General features: G+C 45.5%; 5 protein-coding genes and 2 non-coding genes across 10 annotated transcripts; 5 read left to right on the forward strand and 2 right to left on the reverse strand.

Annotated features, from left to right (window-relative positions):
* Positions 1–1,319: 1,319 nt before the first annotated feature.
* On the reverse strand, positions 1,320–10,449 carry st8sia5 (ST8 alpha-N-acetyl-neuraminide alpha-2,8-sialyltransferase 5). Of its 3 annotated transcripts, XM_029837916.1 has the most exons (9): positions 9,691–10,449; positions 6,808–6,915; positions 6,430–6,525; positions 4,485–4,577; positions 3,868–3,954; positions 3,632–3,776; positions 3,427–3,539; positions 3,260–3,352; positions 1,320–3,181 (listed from the first exon to the last, which is right to left on the reverse strand). In XM_029837916.1, the coding sequence occupies exons 1-9, from the start codon at positions 9,834–9,836 to the stop codon at positions 2,719–2,721; spliced, it is 1,344 nt and encodes a 447-aa protein (XP_029693776.1). In that variant the 5' UTR covers positions 9,837–10,449; the 3' UTR covers positions 1,320–2,718. The 3 variants fall into 3 exon arrangements, with proteins under 3 accessions (XP_029693776.1, XP_029693778.1, XP_011602924.1); XM_029837918.1 differs by lacking the exon at positions 6,430–6,525 and having other exon boundaries at positions 9,691–10,358; XM_011604622.2 differs by lacking the exons at positions 6,430–6,525; positions 6,808–6,915 and having other exon boundaries at positions 9,691–10,360.
* Positions 10,450–11,560: 1,111 nt separating this feature from the next.
* On the forward strand, positions 11,561–13,273 carry rpl37 (ribosomal protein L37). The gene is made up of 4 exons (XM_003965233.2): positions 11,561–11,653; positions 12,358–12,493; positions 12,667–12,751; positions 13,164–13,273. The coding sequence occupies exons 1-4, from the start codon at positions 11,651–11,653 to the stop codon at positions 13,231–13,233; spliced, it is 294 nt and encodes a 97-aa protein (XP_003965282.1). The 5' UTR covers positions 11,561–11,650; the 3' UTR covers positions 13,234–13,273.
* On the forward strand, positions 12,198–12,274 carry LOC115250266 (small nucleolar RNA SNORD72). Its single transcript, XR_003888850.1, has one exon. It is a non-coding gene; the product is annotated as a small nucleolar RNA SNORD72 (small nucleolar RNA).
* Positions 12,983–13,061, forward strand: LOC115250265 (small nucleolar RNA SNORD72). The gene has a single exon (XR_003888849.1). It is a non-coding gene; the product is annotated as a small nucleolar RNA SNORD72 (small nucleolar RNA).
* A 1,420-nt stretch (positions 13,274–14,693) lies between the features above and the next one.
* On the forward strand, positions 14,694–19,786 carry LOC101071202 (prostaglandin G/H synthase 1-like). Its single transcript, XM_003965278.3, has 11 exons — positions 14,694–14,888; positions 14,967–15,056; positions 16,290–16,406; positions 16,805–16,945; positions 17,034–17,177; positions 17,427–17,608; positions 17,803–17,886; positions 18,020–18,266; positions 18,435–18,721; positions 18,796–18,943; positions 19,152–19,786. The coding sequence occupies exons 1-11, from the start codon at positions 14,882–14,884 to the stop codon at positions 19,505–19,507; spliced, it is 1,803 nt and encodes a 600-aa protein (XP_003965327.1). The 5' UTR covers positions 14,694–14,881; the 3' UTR covers positions 19,508–19,786.
* Positions 19,787–20,148: 362 nt separating this feature from the next.
* On the forward strand, positions 20,149–22,608 carry pdcl (phosducin-like). Its single transcript, XM_003965234.3, has 4 exons — positions 20,149–20,276; positions 21,053–21,240; positions 21,329–21,510; positions 21,642–22,608. The coding sequence occupies exons 2-4, from the start codon at positions 21,066–21,068 to the stop codon at positions 22,203–22,205; spliced, it is 921 nt and encodes a 306-aa protein (XP_003965283.1). The 5' UTR covers positions 20,149–20,276; positions 21,053–21,065; the 3' UTR covers positions 22,206–22,608.
* Positions 22,609–24,684: 2,076 nt separating this feature from the next.
* On the reverse strand, positions 24,685–26,316 carry rpl28 (ribosomal protein L28). 2 transcript variants are annotated; one of them, XM_003965236.3, is made up of 5 exons: positions 26,197–26,316; positions 25,651–25,738; positions 25,388–25,511; positions 24,897–25,015; positions 24,685–24,820 (listed from the first exon to the last, which is right to left on the reverse strand). In XM_003965236.3, the coding sequence occupies exons 2-5, from the start codon at positions 25,729–25,731 to the stop codon at positions 24,731–24,733; spliced, it is 414 nt and encodes a 137-aa protein (XP_003965285.1). In that variant the 5' UTR covers positions 25,732–25,738; positions 26,197–26,316; the 3' UTR covers positions 24,685–24,730. The 2 variants fall into 2 exon arrangements, with proteins under 2 accessions (XP_003965285.1, XP_003965284.1); XM_003965235.2 differs by lacking the exon at positions 26,197–26,316 and adding an exon at positions 26,114–26,196.
* Between the last annotated feature and the right edge of the window lie 34 nt (positions 26,317–26,350).

Here is a 26,350-nt window from a genome sequence, read left to right on the forward strand (position 1 = left end):
GATCGCTTTACGGGCCGGGGGCGTCTCGCTTTTACCCGCAGTCACACGGACACTGGGGGACGCTGGCGGACATGCGCTCGCAGAGGATCGGATCTATTTGTTTACAACCACTGGCGGCAAAAAGATGTTTTTTTCATCAGATCGTGTGTATGTAGAAAGGCCCAAGATGGAGGAGCACAACTTCCTGTCTTCTATGCCAGTAACATGGAGGGAGGAGGACGTTGCTTCACACATGTGTGGGATTATTAATTAATTATGTAACATCATTCTTCTTGTGTGCGTCTGCAAAGGATGATAGGATCTGTTGCTTGGTTGTGGAGCATCGGTTGGAGACTACTTTTCACAATGCATTATGGGATGCACTGAGCATACTAAACAGTACAGAGCGATCCCCAATGAACATTTGGACAATACATACAGTGCATTCTAGTTAGTGTACTCTATAGTGAACAGGAGCCTGATTTCTGACACTTCTTGTGTTAAGCTAGCTGGATAGAATGTTGTACAAGTTTAGACTCATGTGAGACTGACATGAAATGTGTTGAAAACTCAGATGAGGATTTAAGGCTAGCAGATTCTTAGATTAGCCGCAACCACAGATATGGAACTAGTTTTAGCTCTGTCCGATGTATCTACTGGTGCAATGATTGCAAGATACGCAGTCATTATTTGATATTTTATTGCTTGTGCTTCACCTGCCAAACACAAATTCCTCTTTGCAGGCTCTCTATCACACATCTGCTCTTGACTGGGAAGCAATTTACCCATTAGCTTTATTGCTGCCACCCGACACCTGATATTGTCGGCACCTCGGAGGGCAGAGTTTGGCCATATTGATCTTTCAACATCACATTACCCAGCGTGCACTGGAGTCAAATGCCATTTGATCCACCATGCTGAAGAATTATAACTACAGCATATAAACACGTTATATTTCATCCCCAGCAATCCAGTCGATGCAGAAGCCTCCATCCCTGGGTGGACTAGATCCTGCTAAACTCTAAAAAACTGTCTCCTCCACCCCTTCACGCTGACCTCTAACGTCTCAGCTTTGCGTGTGTTTGCTGTCAGCGTGAAGAGCTCAGCAGTTGCAGCACCGGTCACATCTAATCTCCCACACGTCGGTCATCTTCTACCGAGCACCGAGACGCCATCGACACCTGCTGCTGCTGAATTATTGAAGTGCTGACTGCACCTTTATTTAATGAGTTAATTTGACAAACTGGTCTAAACTGAGACAGCTAACCAGCGCTTGTCATCTGCGGCGAGGCTATTTATGCTATCAATAATTCAAATGGACCGAAAGACAAAGACACGTGTGAAAATTCAAACAAGTTTATTTACAAACACAATAACAGTATAAAGAAAGATCACATAAGAATATATATCAGCTTCCTTTCTCGTCATTTCCATCCTTGTTTCGGTTGAGTTTGTAGAACAATTTGGACCGAGTCAAAAGGTTTCCGGTGGACATGTGGATTTTTTAAATGTACTTTTGGATCTTATAGGAGATTAAATCAGCCATTAAAGGTGAGGAAGCGTGGAAAGAGGACAGAAATAACGTAAATCTATGGCCTCTTCGACTCGCTTTACAGCGTACAACCAAAAGAAACGAGTAAAACATTTCGCACATCCGTGGTGCTATAATGAGTGCTCAGGGTTCAAAGGGTAGGGAGGAATTTAGAAAAGCGCAGCAACCGTCTTCGATCCTTCCCGTCTCCAAACAGTGGAAAAATCTACCGTGAAAAGGTCTGTGTGTGTATATATATTTCCAAAAAAGCACTGTGGACTTCCGTCGAAGTGTAAACATATCTCAGTGACCACTGAAGCAGGCACACACAAAGCCAAACACAGAGTCGTCATGCAGAGCGTCACGTGATTATGGATGACTTCAGCTGTTCAAGTAGAATATAAGCTAACAACAGCTCCTGGAACCCGACACCATAGAAGGTCTGATGTGCTACTTGAGTCCAGAGATAAGCTAAGATGTAGCCTGGCGTACGCCTGTTTGACAGGTCAGATGTGCTGTATGGGTGCACCGGTGTCTCGTAAGGCAGTGTGGTTTAAGACTGGGACGACCAGGAGAGGCTGCATCGATGTTGGCAATTGGACGTCAGCCTTGTTTTGCTAAAAGCTGTAAAATCGCCGCTGTAAAATCATTACCTGGCTTTTATTCAAAACCTTCTCTTTGATTTCACCAGCAAAAAACCCCAGGAAACCTTCAAACAGGCCATTAAAAAAAGAACAGGCCTGGTCGATATCGTTTTCAAATGCAATCATTTGGATCTGGTGGAAATAGAAAATACAAAAGGAGACCATTTGTATGGTCAGAATTGGATCTTTTTATCTCTCATTTTAGGTTTGGCTTCATTTAAAGGCTCTTGCTCTTTTTGTTACACACACATTAAAAGCTGCCGCACCCAAAAGGCGTCAGGGGGACGCGGAGACACCCGCACTGCCGCCCACGTCAGCGCAAAGTAGAAAGAAAACACCTCTATACAGTGGAGACACTAGAAAACTTCACAACATCACGATGAGCAACACTTTCCACGTCCTACACAAGCATCGTATGGTTAGAGTCGAGCAGAACCGTAGCGGGTCCTCCAGGAACACGTTAATAAAGAGTGTTGGCGAGTAAAGCAAACGACCTTTGACCTGTTGACACGGAAGCTCGGCTCTCTCTCACCTGACAGGTGAAGCGGGGAGAGCACTGCGCGTTCACGTGCACTGCCCTGTGTGCACGTTCACGATCCCCCGGGTGTGCATGTGAATGAAGTTGAATATTTCGTGGGGCATGGCGTGGAAGCCGGGCCGCGGCTTCACGTTGTCGTAGTAATGGTGGGTGATGAAGATGCCAGAGGGGTTCATGGGAAACGCCCAGAAACCGTACAGATGGACCTCTTCGCACATCTCTAGGGCAGCGGTCACGAGCATCAGGCCGCTGCTGAGCCGCTTGGCCCGGACGCCCTGCACGGCCCAGAAGCGCTGCACGTTGAGGAGGTACTGAGGGTGGAAGAAGAACACGCCCCTCTGGGAGTCGAAGTCGTCCAGCATGTACTTGACCCGGAACGACACGTCGGTGTTGCGGGTGTTGTAGAACGCCGGAAGCACCGCTGACGAGTTTTCATAGTTCTGGAGCACCTCGTAAAAGGGGCGGCGCCATTTTTCCAACTTCTGAAATCTTCAGAGGGAGGCAGACGTGAGAGACCATCACAAGGACGGAGAGACCAAAGGACCGAGTTCGGCCATGTTTGATTACCTCTCGGTGATAATACTGGGGTTTATTGACACCAGGTCCGTTTTCGTGCCCACGTCTGCCGAGTACTTCTCGCTGATGGGTGGAATGTTGCACCTGCACAGAGAACGCCGTCAGCAAAGGGTCCAAATGTGTCTCAGATTCCGGATCCGACCTTTGAGCGGAACTACCTGAACACGAAATCCGCAGAGTCGATTTCCTTCCCGCATTTGCTGTTCTTGATGATGCCGCCGTTTCCCACCACAGCACATTTCTTGAACTGCGATTTGGAGTAGGGCATGTCCTGGGGGGGGGAGAGAGGGAGACGGATACAGGAATCATCTTCTGGGGGGGGGGTGGATGGAGGGTCCTCAACAACAGAGCGGAAGAACTCACATCTGGGAACATTTTGAAGACCTCGGCGGTGATGGGAAGGATCCCGCTGGTGTCCACCTCGTACCGCAGCTTGGTGCCCGCGGGGGTGTTCCTCTTGGTGGTGAACAGGAAGGATGGAGCATTGCAGCAGCGGGACAGAGACATCCTACAGCGGGCGGAGAAGAGCAAGGAGACGAGTGTATCATAAAAAAAGCCTCGCGCTGGTAGTGAGCCTGACATTTGAGTGGAACTCATACTTGAAGTTGCTGGTCTCCTCCTTGTTCTGCTCCCATCTGCAGATCTGCAGGTTCCTCCATCTCTCGAACAGATCCGAGGTTTTCACCCTGCAGAGAGACTCAGAAAATGAGACGCCGCGTCCTCGCAGCCGTAGTCCTGCGTTCCCGCTCTGCTCCACTGAACCCGCTGATCAGGACTACTGGAGCACGTCCGCAAATAGACGTCCTCGAACTGACATTTGCCGCAGAGACGTGATGCGTTCAGGGAGACAGGGCGTTCTCAGATGTGCCTCGCGGCCACCGAGGCTCAGAGCATCTGTCTGACATTATTGCTGGATAGCCTGAGGGACGGGTACAGAAGTTCACTGGTCTATTAGATGGATTTCAAAGAAGCGAGGAGACGAGCATCTCGGATCGCCATCAGCACAACGGGATCTTTGAGGGGTGTAGAAGGAGCTCGCCGGCTAATGGCTGCGCATTGATTGAAACTTGATGCAACCAGATCCAACAAAAGCATCTGGTGCCACAGTGACCTTGATGAGTTTGTTTCTGGTTTGGAAACAACACCAAATAATCACATGACCTCCTTCAGGAAGCAGCATCGCCTTACAGTTTGGACAACGTCAACTTCGACTCACATCGTCAGGACTTTGACATCCATAATCTCCTGCCTGAGCTCCCTGCAGGTGGTGGAGTTGTACTCAAAGGGACCATCATAGTTCCCCAAATACCTGAAGAGATAAACAGAGTCACCGTCTGCCAAACTGCGCACGCAGAAGTCCACTAAAGGAGGCTATATTGACGACAAGATGTGCTGGACTGACTATGAAATAATAAGAGGTGTAGCACTGCTGGGTGACGGATGGCAGACGAGACGAGACTGGACCTTTAGGAGTCACAACATGACAGCAACACACTGTTTTACTGGACACTTGCACCAGATTCTGTCCCATCTTAGTCTAAACCAACGAATGCGCCTCTGACATCGTCGCTTTTACTGTTCATTGTGACAAGATGTTGCCTGGTTTAACTGCTGTGGTTTATTAGCTATGATTTTAACATCACATTTGTTTTGTTTGTAGTACCATAGTGTGTTTATACTGTACATGCAGACTGGATCTCTGGACAGGAAACACACGGGTGTTCATGCAAACGGGTAATCGTAACGTAAGGGTGACGTTTTTCTCTAAGCCTTGAGGATTTACACACTGGAATGGCAACAGTCGGTGTGGTGGTGCGTTTTGGTGCGTAAGGATGGCTCTGCAGGATAAAGGGTTCGTAGGTGTTCACAGCATGCACGTCTGGATGCGTGTGTGAGACCGGGTTTGCAGATGGAGGCGGTTAGGATGGAGGTCTCTTTGCATTTAGTTTTTCTGTTAATTCTACAATTTGAAAAGGAAACACACTAGGAAACAATTAGGAACAACACAATTTTGCTTCTAAATTGGTACAAATGCTTTGAACATATGTTAGCAAACCTCAAATAGATGCAATCTACCTGTTTATTGTTGTTTTGTTTGCACATTTATGTGGGAAAATGCATGTTTCCAAACAGCAAAATGCTTAAAGATTATGAAAAAAGGTGCCAATCAAATTCATCTGCATTTACAGGAACCACCCCATACATACCCTTCTGAAGGAGCATCTGAATCTGGACATTTCACTTGTATTGTTTTAGGGATGGTCAGGGGATTCAATGCTAGAATGGCATCGACTGCAATGTGCACGTGTTAGAAGGCCGTGTCAAACAGAAAGGATAGATGATGGAAAATGGGTGACATTGCAGTGCATGACTGTTGGGAGGGATGGAATGGAGAAATGGATAAGAACGGAAAGAGCATACATCAGTGAAAGGATGTGTTAAAGGAACCGGATGCTGGGGTGGAATCATCCAAATAAGAGGTGAAACTGGTTGTCTACATCCTCCTGACGAGGCACTGCAGTTGGGAGCTTTGTATGGTCTGTCTGAGAGTTGAACGGGACCGTCGGTGCTTGCTTTAGCTAAGATGATAAAACCTCTGCAAGTGTTGCTGGTTCAGTGCTGAAAGCTAGGTGCTGACTGGTGTAGCTCAGAGTCAGGTCCAGATCAGATTGTGTAAATTCTGCCATCGACTGCTCGGTGCAATAAGAATTAGGAGGTTTGGAGGAAAACCCTGGTAGCACGAAAGGAGGAACATCCGGGTCGCAGAGAGACACGATGCAGATGTGAGAAGTGGAGGAAGGGGGGAGCAGGGAGGACGTCCACACTATGTACATGGCACACACACAGAGCGGTGCAGAACACGAGACACACAGGCTGAAGAGGACAAGGCATCTGGAAGATGGGTGCTGGATGGGAATACAGAGGAAGGAGGAGTAACCAGGACATCAACAGGAGGCGGTACGACCCGCCTCAGAGGGGGAGGGGAGGGGGGGGGGGTCTGGGGTCGATGTGAACGGGGTCAGACAACATGCAAGAGCAAGTCTGGAGTGCAACCACCACTGCAAAAACATGAGAGTTTGTACCTTTCAAAACTAATGAAACATATAGAGGCATTCTTGGGTTTCTGTGAAAATACTTAAAATGCCTTCAGACAGGCCTACCTGTGAGAGCGTTTTTTTTTCTTCTGAATATCGGCTAGGCAGGGTGTGACTATTACGGAGATCTGTGAATCTGGCTGAAAATTCTGACGGAAACATCTGTCAACATGCAGACAGGTTAAGTTAGAGTTAAATGTGTGATGTAGTCCCGCGGCATCACCAGCCCTACTCACTTCCTAAACCTGCTGATTTCAGAATAAAATGGCATTTATGCTGCAGCTTGTGTTCTGTCTGTAGCACCTGTTGCTATCAGCAGCCCAGTCCATGCATGCAGGGCTGGGTCCACACTACAATGGATCTGAAACTTGTGTTCTCTAGCTGTCTCTCTCACACTCCCTTTTCTCAGAGGTGTTGCAGTGCAGTTAGTTTACGGAGAGGTACCTTTTCCTTCCGTTTCTGGCCGGCTTCAGAGATCCGTCATCCGAGAAATTGACGGGACCCGTCCAATTTCCTGTCTCGTCCCCTTTGAGTCGGCTAAACTGTTGTGCACTAGCAAGAAAATGAGTCAGTTTATGAGGGATTTATTTGTCCATTGATCCAAGCTCCATGTCTTTTCTCACAAAAACTCAAATTTGCACACACACAAACACACACACACACACACAACAGGCTGGACCTGCTTTTTGGCTAAAGAAAAACAGTCAATAAATGACACCAAACTTGATTAGAATGAATTATCGGCTGTTTCAGAGGCTGGCTCATTGACTGTGCATCTAAACAGGGGAGCTCTGACATCACTGCTCTGCTGAAGCTGAACCAGAAGTCCTCAGAGAGCCCCCACAAGGCGATGCGCTTCCCTCCGTAATCCCATTTCACCTAAATACATTAGCTCTGTGTGTGTGGGGATGAACTCGACAGCACGTATGCTGACCTGTTCACCACATGCACACTCAGAAAGAGGGTCTGGGTTCCGTGAATCAATCTCATGATGGGGCCATGAGGTCAACAATTCCTTAACATCCACCTGAGGTCACCTTTGTGAAGGACATAAAGGCCAATTATAAAGAAAGGAGCGGGAGCACCCTCTGCTGGTTGTCAAGTGATATTACAGTTTGTTTCTTTTTTAAATCCAGTTTAATTTGAAACTTGCAACTTGCAACAGGTATTTTTTTTTCTTTTTAATGTTAGCATTCTGAAAGAAGATACTGGCTGCATAGAACCTTGAGTGATTCACTTCTGAGTGCTCTGTGGGAGTTTTGAGCTTGATTTTATAAATCAGCTCATAAATGCTGGTCTGTTGCTTTATTCAGCTCCCTACACCCCCTCACTGACACTCAGCTCTGATTTTCTTGTCTGTAAGTGGCTGCAGGCCGGCACCACAACCAGAACATCAACCATCCATCGAGTTGATCTTAAATTATGATGCAAAGTGGTTGAAATAACACCCAACATTTTAATCTCACTATACCTCTAGCTCCCATCCCTACACATTATGTCCACTTGACACATTTAAAGTCCATTTTCATCCCACTAATTCAGTCTTGGATGCTAAACTAAACAGTTTTGGGCACTAATCTAAGCATTAGCCGAGATAAACAGCCTGCAAAAAGTTGTTCTCAAGCATTAATGTGCTCAAATCTGGCCTGAAGCATCTGTCATGGACGGCAGCCAGATTCAGGACGTATTGATGGTTGAAAAGGAATTACAAATCCATTTGATCATTTCTGCCAACCTATCGTTTGCATATACCACGGCGGTTCGTACGGCTCTTATTTTTCTGTGATGACAAAACTTCAGAGATTAAAATGTACCTGCAGCTTAACAATTTTTCTTTTTTAAATCCTTCACTTCCAAGCCGATGGGCCCATTTTCAGCCAAGCGCCTGGGCTGCAGCTCTCTGCGGTCAAGGGTATTTTTAGATGTCACCCTCTTTAAGTCAAACAGAGATGAACATTTATTTGTCTTCCTTCAAAAAAAAGTGTGTCGCACCAGAAACTCCCCTGAGATGCTCTCTCACATCAGCCGGATGTGAGTTAAAACACTCAAGCTGATTCATATGATACCCTGGTGTCGTCTCAAAGAAATAGGAGCCATTCCAGCAGGAGGTTAATAGGAATCCCCCAGCGTTTGGTTTAGGCCTCCCTTGGCGTCTGCTGATGTGAGATGGCCATACTGTACACACAGTACACTGTCCCAGTTTCCTCACGCTTGGAGCTTTTAGAGCGCTTGTTTTCTCAGTTCTTCCCTCTATTTCTGCATCTCACACACACAAGCACACACATGCAAAAATAGTCATTTCGCCCTCTCTCCCGATGCTCCCCCACTTGCACTGAGGTGTGTGTGCAGACAGACTGGAGCAAAATGGCTGCCGCTGAGCCAGACCCCCCACCCCCCAGCACCTCGAGCCCCACTCTATCTCCTGGGTTTTAGCGCAGCAGCATCAGGGTACAAGTGAGTGTGCGGGTCTGGATTCATGCATCCCACTGTAGAGAAGGTCGGGATGCCATGAATCCACGCTGGGCACCATCAGACAGCCCAGCAGGGGCAGCAGAGGAGGCGTCAGCGCCCAAACTGTACACACGCTGGACGTTGGCTTTGATGTAAACACATGCTGGGAAGTTTTCTTTGTTCTGTGACATTCCTGGAGATCAAAAATCCCTGATTCTCAGCATCTGCTCGCCTCACTGTGGCATCTGAGCTCAGAGAAACCGGGGCTGTGATTAAAGGAACGGCTTTGAGGTTTAGTCCGACAGTTGACGTTGAAGCCGTGTGTTGCAGAGGGCTTATAAAAGCTGCCTCTGCAGTGGCCGCGTGTTCACTGAGTGCAGCCTCCGTCACTGAATAATTTAACAGGCGCCCATGAGAAATTCCGTTCCATCTTTTCTCATCTGATCTGCACTTATCGCGTTCTCCAGTTGCTTTGGTCTGCATTTAGGATTCTGTGCTGCCTCTGTAAGATGTAGGGTAAGACCAGTCAAGAAGGCTGAAAACGGAAAAAACAACCAAAGATTTTTTGCGGGGAGAAAAAACAAAACAAAGGGAGAACATCACCATACACCGGTGGGGCACTGTGTATGGCATGGATGTGATGCTTCTTTTCCAGAAAATATCAACAGAATTCAATGGAAATTGGAAATTGCATCTATGCCACTGGGAAAAAAGATGGATGATTAATTGCTATTGTTCTTTGCAGCCATTAAAGCTTGTTTTCCCCGGGCATCCTGACATGTGCTACTGATGATCTTTTCTTTTTCTTTTTTGCTCAAATCATCACCCATGTGAGACTGAATCTTTTCTTTACATTGGGTAACGAAGACCACTTACCTCTTAATGTAGTTTTTGCCAGAAAGAATCTGCTGTATTAAGGTGACCAGTCCGAATGCACAAATAAATATAAAGCAAAGAGACCTATTGCCGAGTATATCTTTGCCCGACGACGTGTCGGCGTATGCCTTCTTTCGGCGCAGCATCCAGGGCTGAGGATGACACCCGATTAGGTGTCTCTTTCCGCCGCATTCAGGACCGGGAGCGCCGGGGTCGCGTACGCGCCAGAGGGGACGTCGTCCATCACCGTTTGACCGCGCTGCTCTCAGCCCGCAGCATCATTGCTGCTGAATGAGAAACATCGCGACGAATCGACTTCTGTGACCTGAGCCGCGAATCCGCCGTGACCCCGCGGCAGTTGCGCCAAAACGGTTCTTGTTTTTGCGCCTCGAGGAACGCGCAACGCCCGGATCGGTTTTGGTGCGCTTCACTACACAAACCCGCAATGTCCCAAACCAACGACGGGATCCATCCGAAATAATGCTGGAGGATTAGATGAACCGCATGCGATTGATTTTAAATTACGATAACGCGCCTGACGCGAGCGGCGAGCGAGAGAAAAACAAACCCATCCTTCATGGCTCGCCACAAATCTGAGCAACGCTGCGTGACTGTAATATTAAAAAGAGGGGGAGGAGGGGGGCGGAAGATGGTGCGCCTTTTTCTCAGTCTGGAAGCCGAGCGCGCCTTGTTTCATTCAGACGCTCTTTGAGCCGAAAGCAAACCCAAGGTCACGGTGTGCAGAGATGCACACCCGCGTCCAGGTTGATCTCCGGCCAGGAAAACATGTCAGCTTTAGATAGGATCATCAATCAACTCGGGTTTTCGTGAAGTTCGCTTGCAATAGCGCGTCTATAGTGTCGTTCTGCATCACCTGACCGTTTGAGAAAGATGCCAGGTGTTTTTTAAACATTAGAAATACAGTAAACAGTTTGTTCCGTGCAGACTGGATAATTAAACCAGCCAGATGCCTGATGGAAATACATTTTGACCTACTCTTTTCTTCATTTACCTCTCGTCCTCCATCTTTTTATTTTAAGCTACTAATCCTTTCTGGGTCACGAATATGGCCCAGACATCTCCCTCTGCGCCATGACTCACAAGGAGAGAGACTCTGCCTGGCCTGACTGGTGATGCCCCAGTCTTATGATCTGGTCCAGCTCCAGGGCTGCTCCCAGTTGAATTCACAAATATACAATATCTCAAGAAGAAATGGCCCTTCTGTCAGAACTCTCAGCCAGCATGGAATTTATTTTCTATCTAAACTATCTTTGCTCACTTTATTTGTAAGTGAGGTGTTGAGCTCTATTGGTCGAAATTTGATCACACTCTCAATGCACCAGTCAAATTAATGAATCCTTGTCACCGTTTACAAATTAGACGTCATTTAACGATTTTACAGCCCTTATCCTGAACGTGATTTTTAAAAGATCTAAAAGCATTAAAAGAGAGTTAACACTTGATGTCCTTAAATGGAGCCGACTGCAGGGCAGATCTACTCACACACTTTGGTGCAAGACCCTACAATCAATATGTTTTTATGGACAAAAATGGAAAAATTCCAATATGGGGGTTTGAGGAGTTTTGCATAAAACAGTTGTTCCACATCTAAAGTGAAAGAAGGGAACATTATTGTAGAATAAAACCTCGACGAAGATATCCCTACATTTCCCCACTAGACGGCGCCAAACAACCAAATATTTGTCGGTTTTCTGTACAGGTACCGTATAGATCAATTTCCATACGCAGCTAAATTGGATATTGTGTTCAAAATGTCTCTTAAAATGAAAGCATATGTTTAAATTATATATTTCCACAGGATGTTAAGGTATGTAGATAAGCCATCGGCAAATTACTACATGCTGTCACATTTCAGTGTTACACAGGAAACACTACGAACACAATTTGATGGTGCGCAAGGCCCTCTTCCGGTCTCTTTCCCCTTTGCTAGCGTACGAAGATGGTAAGTCTAGTCACTGGCAGACAAATCTTTATACATCTTAGTTACGTGATACTTATTGAGGTGGAATTATTTGGATTTCGGTGTCGGATAAATGTTGATATTGTTCATCGGGAGTATTATTTAGATGCAATGTAGTTTACAAGAAGTTAATGTTGATGCTGTATCCAGCCAACATTCGCTACTTGCAACAATGTGTTTCCCTATTCAGTATGGACCCACTGTAGTCTGGGCCGAATGAATTAATATAGTCGTCATGTCTTTGGCTATACACACAAGACAGACTTTAAGTAAGTGTGCGATCCGTCACGTTAATGGGCACTTGAGCGTTTTGTTCCTTTACTCCGTGCCTGTCCGTTGCGGTTAGCAGAACTAGCCAGTCAGTCTATGTAGCTAGATCGAAGTGAATTTCCTCACGCACCCGCTTTCCTCCTGTGGTAAAACCTACACAGTGATTGACTTTACTTTTGCAAAGAGTTGCTTCTTAGATTAAATTAAACAGCTCTGGGCCGAGCCGCTATCATCCTGTGCCAAGTGTGAATGACATGTCTTGTCAGTGATGCTAATCATAAATGTCCGAACATATGACTTATTGTGATTCATTTGTCTGTACTGAGACAAGACTGTCAAACTCACACACCGATCTTAATGTGCTACAAGTGAAATGGAGGTTGGTTCCGATCTGACGCCCTTCTCTTGCTCCTCAGACGAAGGGAACCTCATCTTTCGGTAAGCGCCGGAACAAGACGCACACCTTGTGCCGTCGTTGCGGGGCCAAAGCTTACCATCTGCAGAAATCCTCCTGTGGCAAGTGTGGCTACCCCCAGAAACGCAAGAGAAAGTGTAAGTAGCTGCACAAAATGAGCTGGTTGCACCTAAAGTGTTAACAAATCCCAGTGATAGCAACTTTGCTGTTGGAGTCATTAAAAGTTAGTGGTTTAGTGGCTGTTGGTGCAAACCTTGGCTTGACAGTCATAAAAACTACCTGGTTACGTGAAGGTGTTTTTCTTTTGTAGACAACTGGAGTGCCAAGGCCAAGAGGAGGAACACCACTGGAACTGGCCGCCTCAGACACCTGAAGGTTGTCTACCGCAGATTCAGGTAAGATGTATATTTAATTTTTTTAAAAAAACATTATTTTTTTTTCTTGATGTCAATTCCAATATGAAAACATGTTTTGGATTCTGATGCAAAACAATCATTTAAGGTTTAAATGTTGGAAATCAGATTTTAGTTTATTTTGATTTAGAGTGTGATCTGTAAAGTGTTTGGGCCGTTGTACATCTGGTGATGTGGCCTTAGAACATCTGAGGTTTGACTGGTTTGACTTGACACTTACCGATGATGGAATGAGGAAAATGTCCGAACAAATGAATCAAATGTGAAATCAGTATTCATTCTGAGGTAAGCTTGGTAAAGTCTGGCGCTAAATTGAAACCGCAGCCTCAAAGTGACGATCGTCTTATAACGCCGTGTTTGTGTGCAGCATTGTAATTTAATTTCTTTAATTCAGGAATGGTTTCCGGGAAGGCACCACCCCCAAACCCAGACGCGCTGCAGTGGCCGCATCCAGCTCATCCTAAAGACACATTTTTGGTTAAATAAATGTGATGTTATAAAGGACTTTGGTATCTTGTCTTTATAGATGAACTCTGAAATTCTGGTAGATTCCTCCAGTTTCACTACAAACGTGAATTTATCTTCATTTAAACGTAAGCGGCACTCGCATATGAAGCCGAGACGGAATTCTGACAGTACTTCTATAAAAAGTAACTGACATTACTTTTCTATAATTGTTTCATGCTTGGTTTAACCTTTAGGAAAAGGTCATAGTCAGACTGTCTTTTAAAACAAAATAAATGATTCTTGTGTGAAAGTGGAAGATTTTGGTAAGCATCCCTCAGTAAAAGTGTCCAGATAACCGAAGGCTGTCTCTGGCTTTAACATATTCAAAACAAATCTAGTCTAAATATTTATCAGGAGCGGTGCGAAGCTGTAGCCTGACGTAAGATGTTGGGAGGCATGGCGGGTTTACCCATGAGTCAAAAGGTTGCGTTCTTTACGGCAGCAGCTGGGAGACGTCTGCAGACTGACCACAGAGGGGAAGGTTGTATTTTACAGAAAATTGGTGCATCTGACTGGTCAGTGTGGAGGGGAATTAAGTCTGAAATATGTTTCACAACCATCAAATCCAGCTGCTGACTGGACTGAGGAGTTGTCTGTAGTATAACGGCAGGTTTATGGGGAAATGTTTGACGTGATCCTATAACTTGCACAGATTGTCATCAATCAGAAAGAAGCCTGCAGGAATTTCCCAACGTTCCTCCCTGGTCTGCCAAAACGTGTTGTGGAATACTGTAAGATTCCATACTGTTGCCCAAACTCCCTGCAGGAACGCACTCTTCCTCCTTAAACATGTCAACATTTTAATGCAGCGATGCCCTGAGCAGCTGGGGGAGGGGAAGTCAGAGGTCATTGACGTACCTGCTCTACTTTGGCCTCTGGACCTGTGCTGGTAATGTCAAAACGTCAAGTAAACTTCGGGACCAGGAGAGGTTTGAATCTGTGTACGCAGGGACAGTTTCTGCTCTTCCAGGACTGTAAACATAAACAGGGACATTTTCCAGGGGTCCAATTCCACTAATGTAAACTTACACGACAGCAATGAGACCGAAATGTTCAAAATGGTAAACTATAGTGGCTATACCCACTGTTGCTCACAGAAAACCTGTTCTGTCAAGTATTTCATCATTGTGGCAGCTAATATACCAGATTTAAATCAAATGTCTTATTTTGTGCCCAAGATATAATCCAAAGTGAGTATGCACCTCCTGTAATACAGTATCATTTACTGGTCTTTGAAGGCGGATCTTGATCTTCCCTCGTAATTTGAATAAATGTATCTGACATTGATGATTAAACAGGTGAAGTGAACGTTACATTAAGCAGTAACCACCGTACACCAGCAGGGGGCGCAGTATAGACGCCAACCATCGAGCGTAAATGGTCGGGCTGACGTCAGAGTTTAAAACTTTCTCTCGCTTTAATCTTCCGTCCCACTGGTGCAATGAAAGTTGGGCTGCATGCCTGCGACCGGTATTGCAGCACCCAGATACTGGAGAACCAGTTGGACCACTCGCTGCCACTCTCTTCATTACCAGTGGACCCACCTCGCGTCTGACTCCTCTGACATTTGATGGAAGAACGTCCGTTTCCAGTCCTGCTGCTGAGATGAGATGTAAGTTCACCAATAGCTGCTGGTTTCTGGCGTGGCCGCTGTAAACTGACGCTGCATTTGTGAATGATTCCTCTCTAGACTCTGTTTTCGTTGCGTTCTGGGCGCTTCTTCTCCTGCTGCCGCGACATTCTGCGTACCAGGCTGATGCCGAGGCTACCTCAAACCCAGGTAGGTGAGGGGCCAGGGGGGATTCCGGGATCCTCTCATGCTTTTGCAGAAATTGCATGTTGGTGTAAGGACACTGATGCAGGAAACGCATGTCCAGGCGGGCACGACGCGGTTCGTTCTTGCGTGTTTACTTTGTTTTATCTGCCCTTCCTCTGTCAGGTACAATAATAAGGACATTTTTGAATACTACATACACAGATGCACATAGAAGGAGAGGACAGATGTGTGGTAGTGGACAGAACATTGAGCCCTTCATGTTCTTCTAACCTTTCCTACTGTTTTTCTGAGAACATTGTTCCAAATTTTCCTGTAAGAAATAGACGACAAAGAAATTGATGAAGGAAAATCGGTCATGGTTCAATTAAAGAAATAATGACGTGCTGTGTAAAAAAAAAAAAAATCCAGGCAGGTAGAGCCATACGAGAAACTTTCAGGATATAAACTCATATGGATCCAAACCAGCCTCTTGGAAACGACCCTGAAGCCTTCACTTCAGCGTAACTTTCACTTCAGCAGTCCTGCTGATGCATCAGATATATCAACAGCAAGCTGTGGCACATGCGGAATCAGGTAGCTCAAGACCTGGGCGGCTCCTCCTTTGCATTATTGTCACTATATTTCGGGACACGGGACGCCAACCAGCTCAGGAACGCTTAGATTTCTTTCTTAAAAACACATTTTTCCTTTACCGTCCTGTGAAAACAGTCAGACTGTCCTGCTTCCTTACTGATGGAGGTACAGGCAGAGCTGTGTCCCCACATGCTTTTGGACGGAATTCCGGATCCATCCTTCACGCATGGATGTGTTATATTATTATGTGTTATAGCGGCTTCGTGCACCGTGTGGAACGCTGCCAAATGTTGTGCAGTCTTTATGGGTGTTTGAGCAGGAATCCTGGGATGCAACGATGCCTTGTACAAACACTTTTATTTCATCCTGCCACTGAATGAGATCAGATTTCTCACCCTAACCCTGGCGTGTACCAACCTGTCTGTCTCGAACTAAAAGAAGTGGGATCTTTTCAGGCCAACTGCAGCAGGGAGTTAATTCACCCACAGAGATGTGAAAATTATTACCCAGATTCATATCTCAGCAGCTACCTGCTAACAAATATAAAACCTGACTGCAACCTTTGGGTGGGGCTCAGTGTTCCAGGTAGAGAAGAGCCAGAGCTCAACACAACTGTAGCTGCAACGTGAGAACATGTTTCTGATCGTTTCCTCTCTTCCTCAGTCAATCCCTGCTGTTATTTGCCCTGTCAGCACTGGGGCGTGTGTGTGAGATACGGCGTGGATAAATACGAGTGCGACTGCACTCGCACCGGCTACTTCGGGGAGAACTGCACCATCCGTGAGTCCTGCTGATCCTCCGGAGATCCGCTCTCATATCCTCCTGCTTTCATAAGGAATTTGAAATATTCTGAGAATTAGATGAGATGTACAGTGGGGAAAATAGTGGCTGCAGAGACCGACTGGATCAGATCTGACCATTTTAGATCTGTTTACTGAACCCTCGGCTCAATTTGTTAGTCTGATTCACACTAACAAGGAACTCTTGCTGCAGTCCTTAATTTGGTCTGATGTGCTTGGCTGACTGTTACACCGTTGCGTCATCACAAACAATTAACCTTTGTCTTGACTCAGAGAGAAGCTGGGTGGGAGGAACTAGGAAATCAGAAATGTTAAAAAAGAGCAGGGGGACGTACAGCGGCTTCGGTTCCCAATAACACGCCTCCCTTATTGTCACAGCCGAGTTCTGGACCAGAGTGCGGCTGTTGTTAAAGCCCAGCCCAGATGTGGCCCATTACATCCTCACTCACTTCCACTGGCTCTGGGACATCATCAACAACACCTTCCTGCGGGACATTCTCATGCGTTTGGTGATAACAGGTCCGTTCACTCGCAGACGCCCGATGAAGACACGACCTCTGCCTCCACTAACCACCTGTGTTTAATCTGTGTTTTCATCTGGGAACAGTGAGGTCGAACTTGGTGCCCTATCCTCCGACCTATAACTCCAAATATGGATACCTCAACTGGGAATCCATGTCTAACCTGAGCTACTACACTCGCCTCCTGCCCCCAGTGCCTGAAGACTGTCCTACACCCATGGGGGTCAAAGGTTAATCCCTCCTCCGTGGAGTCGTTACACATTAATCTGTAATTTAACATGGCATCATCTGAAATGTGTGACTTTTTTTTTTGACTGAAGGTAACGTTTGCATTAATGTTTGACCTTGGGTGTTTCAGAGGTGGCGTGTAGCGTGTGAACTGTATCTGTGACTGTTTTGGGAGACACTCTGCGACATATTATGGCTAGAACGGTGACGTATCTGTGTGTTCCACGCTACCAGGCTTCTCTTGTTTCCAGGCAGGGAAGAACTGCCTGACCCTGAGCTGCTGGTTGAGAGGCTGCTGAAGAGGAGAACGTTCAGGCCTGACCCCCAGGGCACCAACCTCATGTTTGCCTTCTTTGCTCAGCACTTCACCCACCAGTTTTTCAAGACCTACAACCGCATGGGTCTGGGTTTCACCAAGGCGTTGGACCACGGGGTCAGTTCCTTTGCATCTAGGAGGAACATAAACCTCACTGGAAACCATATTATGTGTATTTTATCAACTGCTGAAAGAGAAACATGTGGGTTAACAGAATAGAGCCTTGGGGAACACCAAGATGATAAAGAGGATGATACATTATAGACCACCAGCATCATCAGCATTTTTTTTCTCTTTGTTGTCACCATCAGGTGGGTGCAGGACACATTTACGGAGACACCCTGGACCGCCAGCTCCAGCTAAGGCTTCATAAAGATGGAAAACTCAAGTATCAGGTAGAAAACTTCAGACGTTTGTTCTTGGGACAGACTGGTCAAAACCAGTCAAACAAGTTTGATCAAACCATTGCGTCAGGGTTGAGGGAATTTTTTTTAAAAGAAGTGTGTACTTAGCTATTTTTCCCATCAGGTCGTTGACGGTGAGGTGTACCCCCCCACTGTAAAGGACGCACCCATCAGGATGAACTACCCATCCTGGATCCCTCCTGAGAAAACGTTTGCCATCGGGCAGGAAATGTTTGGAATCATCCCAGGTTTGACGCTGTACGCCACCCTGTGGCTCAGGGAGCACAACCGGGTCTGCGACATCCTGAAGGCCGAACACCCCACCTGGGACGACGAGCAGCTCTTCCAGACATCCCGTCTCATCATCATCGGTGAGAAAAGCTCGACAATAACAGTCTTTCTTACCAATTACACGTTTACAGCTTACAGTTGTGGCCTCTGGCGTCATGTTATTACCGTTGAGTGACTGACTGAGGGAAAACACACAAAGTCCTTGATCAAATATGCAGCACGTCAGCGTCTTGTCTGATTTCTTCCAGGAGAGACAATAAAGATAGTGATAGAGGAATACGTGCAGCAGCTCAGCGGATACCTTCTGAATCTGAAGTTCGACCCGGCGATGCTGTTTAGCACGCAGTTCCAGTACGGGAACCGCATCGCTCTGGAGTTCAGCCAGCTTTACCACTGGCACCCACTGATGCCTGACAGATTCCTCATTGATGGCGATGAGGTGCCGTATGAACAATTCCTCTACAACACTTCATTCCTCTTTCACTATGGCCCGGATAAAATGGTGGATGCCTTCTCTCGGCAGCCTGCCGGCCAGGTAACGCACCATTTTATGTCAACTCGGTGTGTGTAAGGTTTGTACAGCTGGTACAGGCTGTGGCTCTTGTGCAGATTGGCGGTGGCCATAATGTGCCTGCTGTGCTGACCGATGTGGCTGTGAGGACCATGACGGAGTCGCGTCATCTCCGCCTGCAGTCCTTCAACGAATACCGGAAACGTTTTAACCTCCAGCCCTACACATCCTTCAGACATTTTGCTGGTAAGAAGTGTGTCTGTAGATACATTTATACCGATGGCATCAACACTCCACACTAAAGTCGTTTTTACTGCCATCTGGCGGTGAGATAATGCATGAAAAGGAAAAAATCAATAAGAATCTCCCAGATTGGCTTTAATGTCAATCCAGTAGAAACTGTTTGGTTCAGTACTCGATTTCTATGCTGTATTAATCTTGCCCTAATTTGCAGATAACGAAGAAATAGCCCGTGAGCTTGAAGAGTTCTATGGGGACATTGACGCTCTAGAATATTACCCTGGTTTGATGTTGGAGAAAACAAGAACGGGTGCCATTTTTGGAGAGAGCATGGTGGAGATGGGTGCCCCCTACTCCCTCAAAGGACTCCTGGGAAATCCCATATGTTCTCCTGAATACTGGAAGCCCAGCACATTTGGAGGCAAAGTTGGCTTTGACCTAGTCAATTCTGCCACATTAAAGAATTTAGTCTGTCATAATACAAAGACGTGCCCTTATGTGGCATTTAGTGTTCCAAAGGAGGCCCAGTCACAAAGCCCTGGCAGCAAAGGAAGAGCGGATGAGCTATGACACATAACAAATTCCAGAGAGCCAAAACTGAGGTGCAAAGGAGCTGCTGCTAGTAAAAAACAATAAAACAAAAGAAGCAAGTGTTGCGTTTCTTAATGTCTTCTTTTTTTTTTTCAAACCATATTGTGCAGAAATGTTTAGTTCTCTATGTACTGTGCTACTTGTAGGTCTATATTGGATCCGTTTTCTTCCGCTGTTTGCCACTGCGTTTTTTAATGTTTTAATGTTTGATTTGTAATGTTGATTTTTTCCCCTTGTCAAATAAACATCTGGAATATGCAGCCTTGTTTGAAACTCTTTAAACATCGAATTGGTTAAATGAAATATGCAAATAATGTTTTTGGGTGGAAGAAACAGGAATTATTTTTGCTTCTATAGATGTGTGATATTTCACTTTTCTGTATGTATGTATGTATGTATGTATGTATGTATGTATGTATGTATGTATGTATGTGTGTGTGTGTATGTATGTATGTATGTATGTATGTATGTATGTATGTATGTATGTATGTATGTACCTATGTACCTATGTATGTATGTATGTATGTATGTTTTTTTTTTTTTACTAATACAGTGTAGCTCTAATGACCAAATTAATTTGTCATTAAAAAACAACACCTATTTGTGAGACTGGGAAAGACTATTTGCATAATCCTCGAAGTGCATCTCTATCGCTGCTTATATTTACGACAGACATGAACGCACCACATTGCCAGTAAGCTAAGCTAGGTAGCATCGGGAATTTGCCGTATCCTACCATATTGTCGAGGTAAGGTAACAATCCCCACTCTTATTTGATCAGATTGCATCAGATTGCATTTTTTGACTAGTGGTGTTCAGAATGTGAAGAGATTGAATTGTAATCCTTATGCTATGTATTTTTAGCCAGTTTTAACATTTACTGTAATGACAGGAAGTCATTATAGGCTAGCTCAGTCGGCTAATGTTAATCTCGCTCATAAACACAAACGATATTTTTGGGCAATTCTAATTCTACCCGTTTTTCTGTCGGTAAATGAGAACGATTTCTGTCCTTCTCCTGCAGCGTCTGCACATGTAAGATTACAATAATCCATTTAAATGATCGGCAAAGCAGCAGATCTAGCTGTCCCTTCGATAGGACACACTTGTCTACATCTACTGTTGAACTAATACAGGACAGATTATTCTTGTCTGTCTCTAAATTTCATGCTATCAAATCTAAACGTGGTTGTAATGCTCATATGGTCATACATTGGCGACACGTTGCATCTTGTTTACTTGTTTATGACCATCATCTTTACGCACCGCCTGTACTCATTCTGGGGCTTAAACACGACTCGGTGCACACATCCAAGCTGATGTACTTATGCTTTTATTATTGACACACTTACACCGTTATGTATAGTTTAGATGGCCTATATTTGAAATAAGCTCTTTCTGACCTGTAGGGCTGTCAGCATTGATTATCACACCCCACTGGTTGGTCTCACAGGGCTCATAATTTCAGGTATTAAGCTTCCATTCTGCCCAGTATAAAGCCAGATCTTCTCCACCTCATTTCAGGTGAACTGTTGTCATGACTACTTTGGATGACAAGCTGTTGGGAGAGAAGCTGCAGTACTACTACAGCAGCAGTGAGGATGAAGGCAGCGACAACGAGGATGGGGAACGAGAGAACAAGACCATCCGGGACGCTGATGTGGAAGAACCAGAAATAGACTACAGTGCAGACGGGAGTGCAGTCAACACAGGTACTGCTATAAATATACCGAAACACTCGGGTAACAAACTTGTAACTGTTATTATAAATGGTGACGGCTTCTCAACAAATGTCTTTAGGCCCGAAGGGCGTCATCAATGACTGGAGGAAGTATAAGCAGTTGGAAGTGGAGCAAAAGCAGGAGCAGAAAAGAGAGATGGAAAGGCTGATCAAGAAGCTGTCCATGACCTGCCGCTCGGACCTTGATCTGGAGAAAGACAAAGAGCAGGAAGCACAGCTTCAGAATAAACTAAAGGGCAAAGTAAGTCTCCTGAGTTGTGCAGATTTTTCTTTATGTATTTTGCTGTTGTTTGCTTCTGTAAATTGCTTCTGTTCACTTAATGTCTGCGTACGTATCCATATTCAACAAAAAGTTCAATTGTGTCCCCACAGATGACCATGCAAGAGTACAACATGCTCCAGGAGGAGGAGGATGATGAGGCCTTCCTGCAGCATTACCGCATGCAGCGCATCGAAGAAATGCGGCGCCAGCTCTGCCGTGGCAAGCGCTTTGCGCAGGTCTACGAGCTCAGCGGCGGAGAAGACTTCCTGGAAGCCTTGGACAAGGAGGACAAGAGCACGCTGGTGATGATCCACATCTACGAGCCAGAGGTCCCGGGCTGCGAGGCCATGAGCGGCAGCCTCATGTGCCTGGCTCAGGAATACCCCCTGGTCAAGTTCTGCAGCGTTCGCAGCTCGGCCATCAGCACCAGCGCACTGTTCAGAGACAGCGCTCTGCCGGCCCTGCTCGTTTACAAAGGCGGGGACCTGATCGGCAACTTCGTGCGGCTGACGGACCAGCTCGGGGATGACTTCTTCGCCGTCGACCTGGAGGCGCTGCTGCAGGAGTACGGCCTTCTGCCTGACAAGCAAGCCCGTGTCCCAAAGACGGTTCGCAACGGAGCCATCATCCAGACCACCGTGAGCGACGAGGACTCTGACCTCGATATCGACTAGGAGCACAACACTCAACACGCACTAGACAGTTAAGGTGTGAACGGACTTTAGAGGATTTTTATGTATGTGAAGGCCTGTAGTGGTGATGGAGCATACTCACACATAAATGATACACATGCCAAAAAGAAATACACATAGCATCAAATCATCATCATATCATTCCTTACATTATGGTTTAATGAAGATGTACACTTAAAATGTTTGTTTTAATGTTCTGGTTCAGCTGCGACCATGAACTATTTATTTGTCGTGTTCAACTAGTTTCCTTAATTTTTTTGTTTTTCCCTCGTGCACCTGTGTATGAAACCTTCTGTCATCACTGGCTCTGATTGCATTTTATAGCTTTTTTTATGTGCCGTGTCATTTCAAATAGTGGAGACAATAAACACCAGTAGAATTTGGTGTCTGTTTCATTTATTATTTATCAGTTGTTAACCAAGTTTCATCAAAAGTAAAACAAAAAGAACACATCATCAATTGTAATTTCTTCATTTATAAAGTCTTTTTTACCTAGTTTCTCTGCAAATAATAATTATTTGAAATGGCCAAGTGACACAAGCTGTAAGCCTCCAGCTTCCTGTGTAGTGATGCACCAACAACAGGCTCAATTCCAGTTCAATACTTGTTCCCTGGAGGAAATTCCCTTTAACTCAGCCAATCGTGTCCGATAATCACTCTGAACAGGAAGAGGCCAGAACAGGCATTAATCCATCCCTCCATCCATTCTTTTAACCGCCTCTTCCTATTCAGGGTCACAAGCTCCACAGGAATACAACCCTGGTGGGTCGCCCATCACAGGACGTGCACCAGTGTGCTGGGGGACACGGGACAGCCTGGGTCCCAGCTAGAATCGAAGCTGGAACCTGCTGCCCTTTAAACTATAATGTTAAGCTTCTGACCTCACTAACTTTGTAAACCTGAGGCAGCCCACAGCTAATGTAGCGTCAGCAGCAGGGTGAGACAGGCCAGCAGCAGAGGGGTGGTCATTGTGTGGAGGGGAGCAGCTGAAGCGTGCAGGTCATGTTCACAGAACGCATGTTCCAGGAAGAGATGGGTCTCTGCGCTGATGCCTGTCCAAAATAAAGGGTAGTCCATCGTTATGCAGAGTCCGCAGCACACACAGCATTCTAGTTTATTAACCTCCTGGTGATGACATCATTCTTGACCAATCAATGGAAACTAATGACATTCTGTGTGATTGAACTGTGGGACTCCAGTCACACCACTCACCGTGCTGGGACCACTCCTCCCACAGACTCTGGACACTGTCGCTGTGGTGGTTATGGTGATCGTGAGGATCCGGGTCTGTTTTAAACAGAAAACAGGTGATATAGGGTGGGGGGACACAGCACGAGTCCTCAGGATGAGGACACAGGTCGTGTGAATGAACACAGACAGAAAGGATTTATCAGAAAAACAAGACACAAACTGGGGACAAGAGCAAAATAAATCGCTAAAGAAAAAACTCAAAACTATTTAATTAATGATTCATTTAATAATCAACGCGTAAAACAAGACTAAAGATTACAAGAATAAAATCACCAACATATTCAGCCTATTCTCCAAAGTATAATTAACACTGAACCAACTTGTTTTCTGTCCTTATGAATGTAAATTACCTACTTTACTCCCCTTTCACTACATTTGCAGTTTGATTTGCAGATTTACAGGTAAAAGTACCATTTGAGTGGTACCAGAGCATCCGTTTGAGTTCCCTCAGGGCCTGGGTGAGGTTCTCCAACTGGTCATGCAGGTGGATGTTTTCCTCCATTAGCGTGTGAATAGTGTCCTGCAGCTCAAAGCTCAGGCTCTGCAGAACCAGCAGAGCCAGTGGGAGGAAGAAAAGATGCGGCCTCAGACCCATCACGGTCAGATTCCAGGAACGGAGCCCAAATCCTTCGTGTGACAGGGATGATCAGCGCAGTCGACCCCATCGGCTCAAACTCCAGGGGAGGAGACAAATGTCCCCCCCCTCGCCAATCGGCTGCTTTAAAATCCATCCAATATTTCTGCATCGGTGATCACACGGCAGAAGCCAGCCTGCTTGCTTCAATAAAGACGGGGATCAAACCTAAAACTAACGATAAATGTGGGAAAAAACAATGTCGCCAACATGTAGAAGCAAACACCCATCATCCACACAGGAGAGATGCAAACTCGGTTGAAAAGTGCACCTTAACAGTATCGTATTGTTATAAGCAGGATGCTTTCAGCTCCGTTATCATCAACAAATAAGAGAATTTGAATAAAGATGTCTTGTGGAGAACTTAAAATATTTGATTTTGCTTCAGAGGTAGAAAGAATCTGTCGCTGAGCCTGGATGTTTATAGCAACGTCGGATCTAACAGGCTGAAGTCATGATGTAAAAATGCCACCAAATAAAGTGCACCTGTTGGTGGTGGTACCTTTTAATTCTGCATAATTGCAAAAGAAAAGACCCAAAATAGTAAAAATGGAGCAAGATGAAGGACAACAGTGCTCCTTTTTCCCAAAACATGAAGCCTTTATTTATCATGCATTTCAGTTTATGCTGTCTTGGCAGCTCTGGTGCGCTTCTTCTTGACCACAACAGGTTTCTGGCTCTTCAAAATAGCGCTGGCACGTCGCAGGGCAGCCTGGAGAAACAAGAATAGCTTGTGTTGGCTTTGCAAGAGCTCTGAAGAACACTTTTCTCTGGTGTAAATCACTCACCATGCGCAGGTCCTTCCTGTATCTGTTCTTGCTAATGATGTGCCTCAGGCTGCTGAGGGTGGCACGGGAGTTCTTGTTGATAGTGATTTTCTCGTAAGAGGTAGCAGGTTTGTTCTGACCTGTGCAACAAACATTCCAGCTTAATCTTCACTGAAAATTATCCTTAGTATTGGGCAAACACAGATTTCTTGCTCCGACCAGACTTATTTAAACAAATCAGACACACATGTGAGATCACGAAAGCTTTGTTGTAATTAATAAATCAAAATGTCAAGTACCAAAGCATTAATCACCTCCTTAAGTGGCGCCGGGGAAAAACTTTGAAAAATTTGGCATACAGAAAAAGGACAAACTACGCTTGAAATCTGTCGAGAATGTGTGGCCTCTACATTTTCTGTAATAACTCTATCATGTTTAAAGCGCAGATTGCTTGGAAATTATTTACAATTTGTGCATTCATAGGTTAGATGGACGTGACAAACGATATTTACCTCTACGCTTCTTCAGCACGACAACAACTCCTTTGCCATCAGCTGCTGGCTGAACACCAACAGTCTTCTTGTGCACCAAACCATTGAAGCGGAAAGAGTTCCTTGCCTTTAGGTTGTTGGGCTCCTGTCACATCAAGAGATCCGATTCAGATATGGTGGAGTCGCAGCCGTAACTGTGCTGATTATCATTGGAATATAGAAAAATGCATTCCACCAACTAAATTCCAGCATACAGGAAGAAGAGCAAGAATACAATTACTCACAGTGCTGTAAGTCTGTCCATTCCTCTTGATGAGGAAACTGGAGCAGTTCCTGATGACCATCCACTGCAAATGGGACGACATGACGAACCTGTACACAAGACACGTTGTTAAACTTCACCCACGCTACAAGTGGGTCTATATAGTGACAGACATAATTGGAGCAACAGCCTCCACACATGCTGCCATCTTAATAACGTGTAAATTGATTTGATTCGCAGAGTAGATGCTCGCATGATGGTAGCGTTTGAGAACATGTTCATTTATTATATGAGCGAACACGTTTCAAAAACAGCGCTCGGTCAATAGCAACATCTACTGCTAAGTTAGCAGGAGGCGAATCATACAGCCCGTCGAGGCCTAGCACCGGGCGACGAAACGACATGGATTGTTTCATTTATATAATATGAACATACGTTATTGACACCTACTATGTAAACAAAAGTGTTAAACCATATAAACATACTTTATGTGCCTATATGGACGTTGGTGATGCACCACAAATATAGTTTTGTAACCAGCTATTAGCTGCCGAAGCGACCACGTTACCTTTTAGCGGAGGAAAAGGACCAGAGAGAGCGGAAACCGTTTCACGGAACCTTTGTCGGAGATTATTGCGCACTAATGCATTACAAATTTAGCATCGAATGGAAATAATTTCACATTAAAATGCATACAAATGATTTTTGAAATATAAGTAAAT

This window comes from Takifugu rubripes, chromosome 6 (assembly GCF_901000725.2).
Source record: "Takifugu rubripes chromosome 6, fTakRub1.2, whole genome shotgun sequence".
Lineage (NCBI taxonomy): Eukaryota > Metazoa > Chordata > Actinopteri > Tetraodontiformes > Tetraodontidae > Takifugu > Takifugu rubripes.

Bases quoted from the DNA above. Each gene is read 5' to 3' on its own strand.
- st8sia5 (XM_029837916.1), bottom strand. From the start codon at position 9,836: ATGCTGCGCCGAAAGAAGGCATACGCCGACACGTCGTCGGGCAAAGAT. The intron at 6,916-9,690 runs GTAAGTGGTCTT...TTTTCTTGCTAG, and splicing joins GGCAAAAACTACATTAAGAG to TGCACAACAGTTTAGCCGAC. The intron at 3,777-3,867 runs GTATGAGTTCCA...CGCCCGCTGTAG, and splicing joins GAGGAGACCAGCAACTTCAA to GATGTCTCTGTCCCGCTGCT.
- rpl37 (XM_003965233.2), top strand. The intron at 12,494-12,666 runs GTAAGTAGCTGC...TTTCTTTTGTAG, and splicing joins CCAGAAACGCAAGAGAAAGT to ACAACTGGAGTGCCAAGGCC. The intron at 12,752-13,163 runs GTAAGATGTATA...TCTTTAATTCAG, and splicing joins GTTGTCTACCGCAGATTCAG to GAATGGTTTCCGGGAAGGCA.
- LOC101071202 (XM_003965278.3), top strand. The intron at 15,057-16,289 runs GTAGGTGAGGGG...TCTCTTCCTCAG, and splicing joins CGAGGCTACCTCAAACCCAG to TCAATCCCTGCTGTTATTTG. The intron at 17,609-17,802 runs GTCAGTTCCTTT...TGTCACCATCAG, and splicing joins CCAAGGCGTTGGACCACGGG to GTGGGTGCAGGACACATTTA.
- pdcl (XM_003965234.3), top strand. From the start codon at position 21,066: ATGACTACTTTGGATGACAAGCTGTTGGGAGAGAAGCTGCAGTACTAC. The intron at 21,241-21,328 runs GTACTGCTATAA...AAATGTCTTTAG, and splicing joins CGGGAGTGCAGTCAACACAG to GCCCGAAGGGCGTCATCAAT. The intron at 21,511-21,641 runs GTAAGTCTCCTG...GTGTCCCCACAG, and splicing joins AGAATAAACTAAAGGGCAAA to ATGACCATGCAAGAGTACAA.
- rpl28 (XM_003965236.3), bottom strand. From the start codon at position 25,731: ATGTCGTCCCATTTGCAGTGGATGGTCATCAGGAACTGCTCCAGTTTC. The intron at 25,512-25,650 runs GTGAGTAATTGT...TTGATGTGACAG, and splicing joins ATGGACAGACTTACAGCACT to GAGCCCAACAACCTAAAGGC. The intron at 24,821-24,896 runs GTGAGTGATTTA...TTGTTTCTCCAG, and splicing joins ACAGGAAGGACCTGCGCATG to GCTGCCCTGCGACGTGCCAG.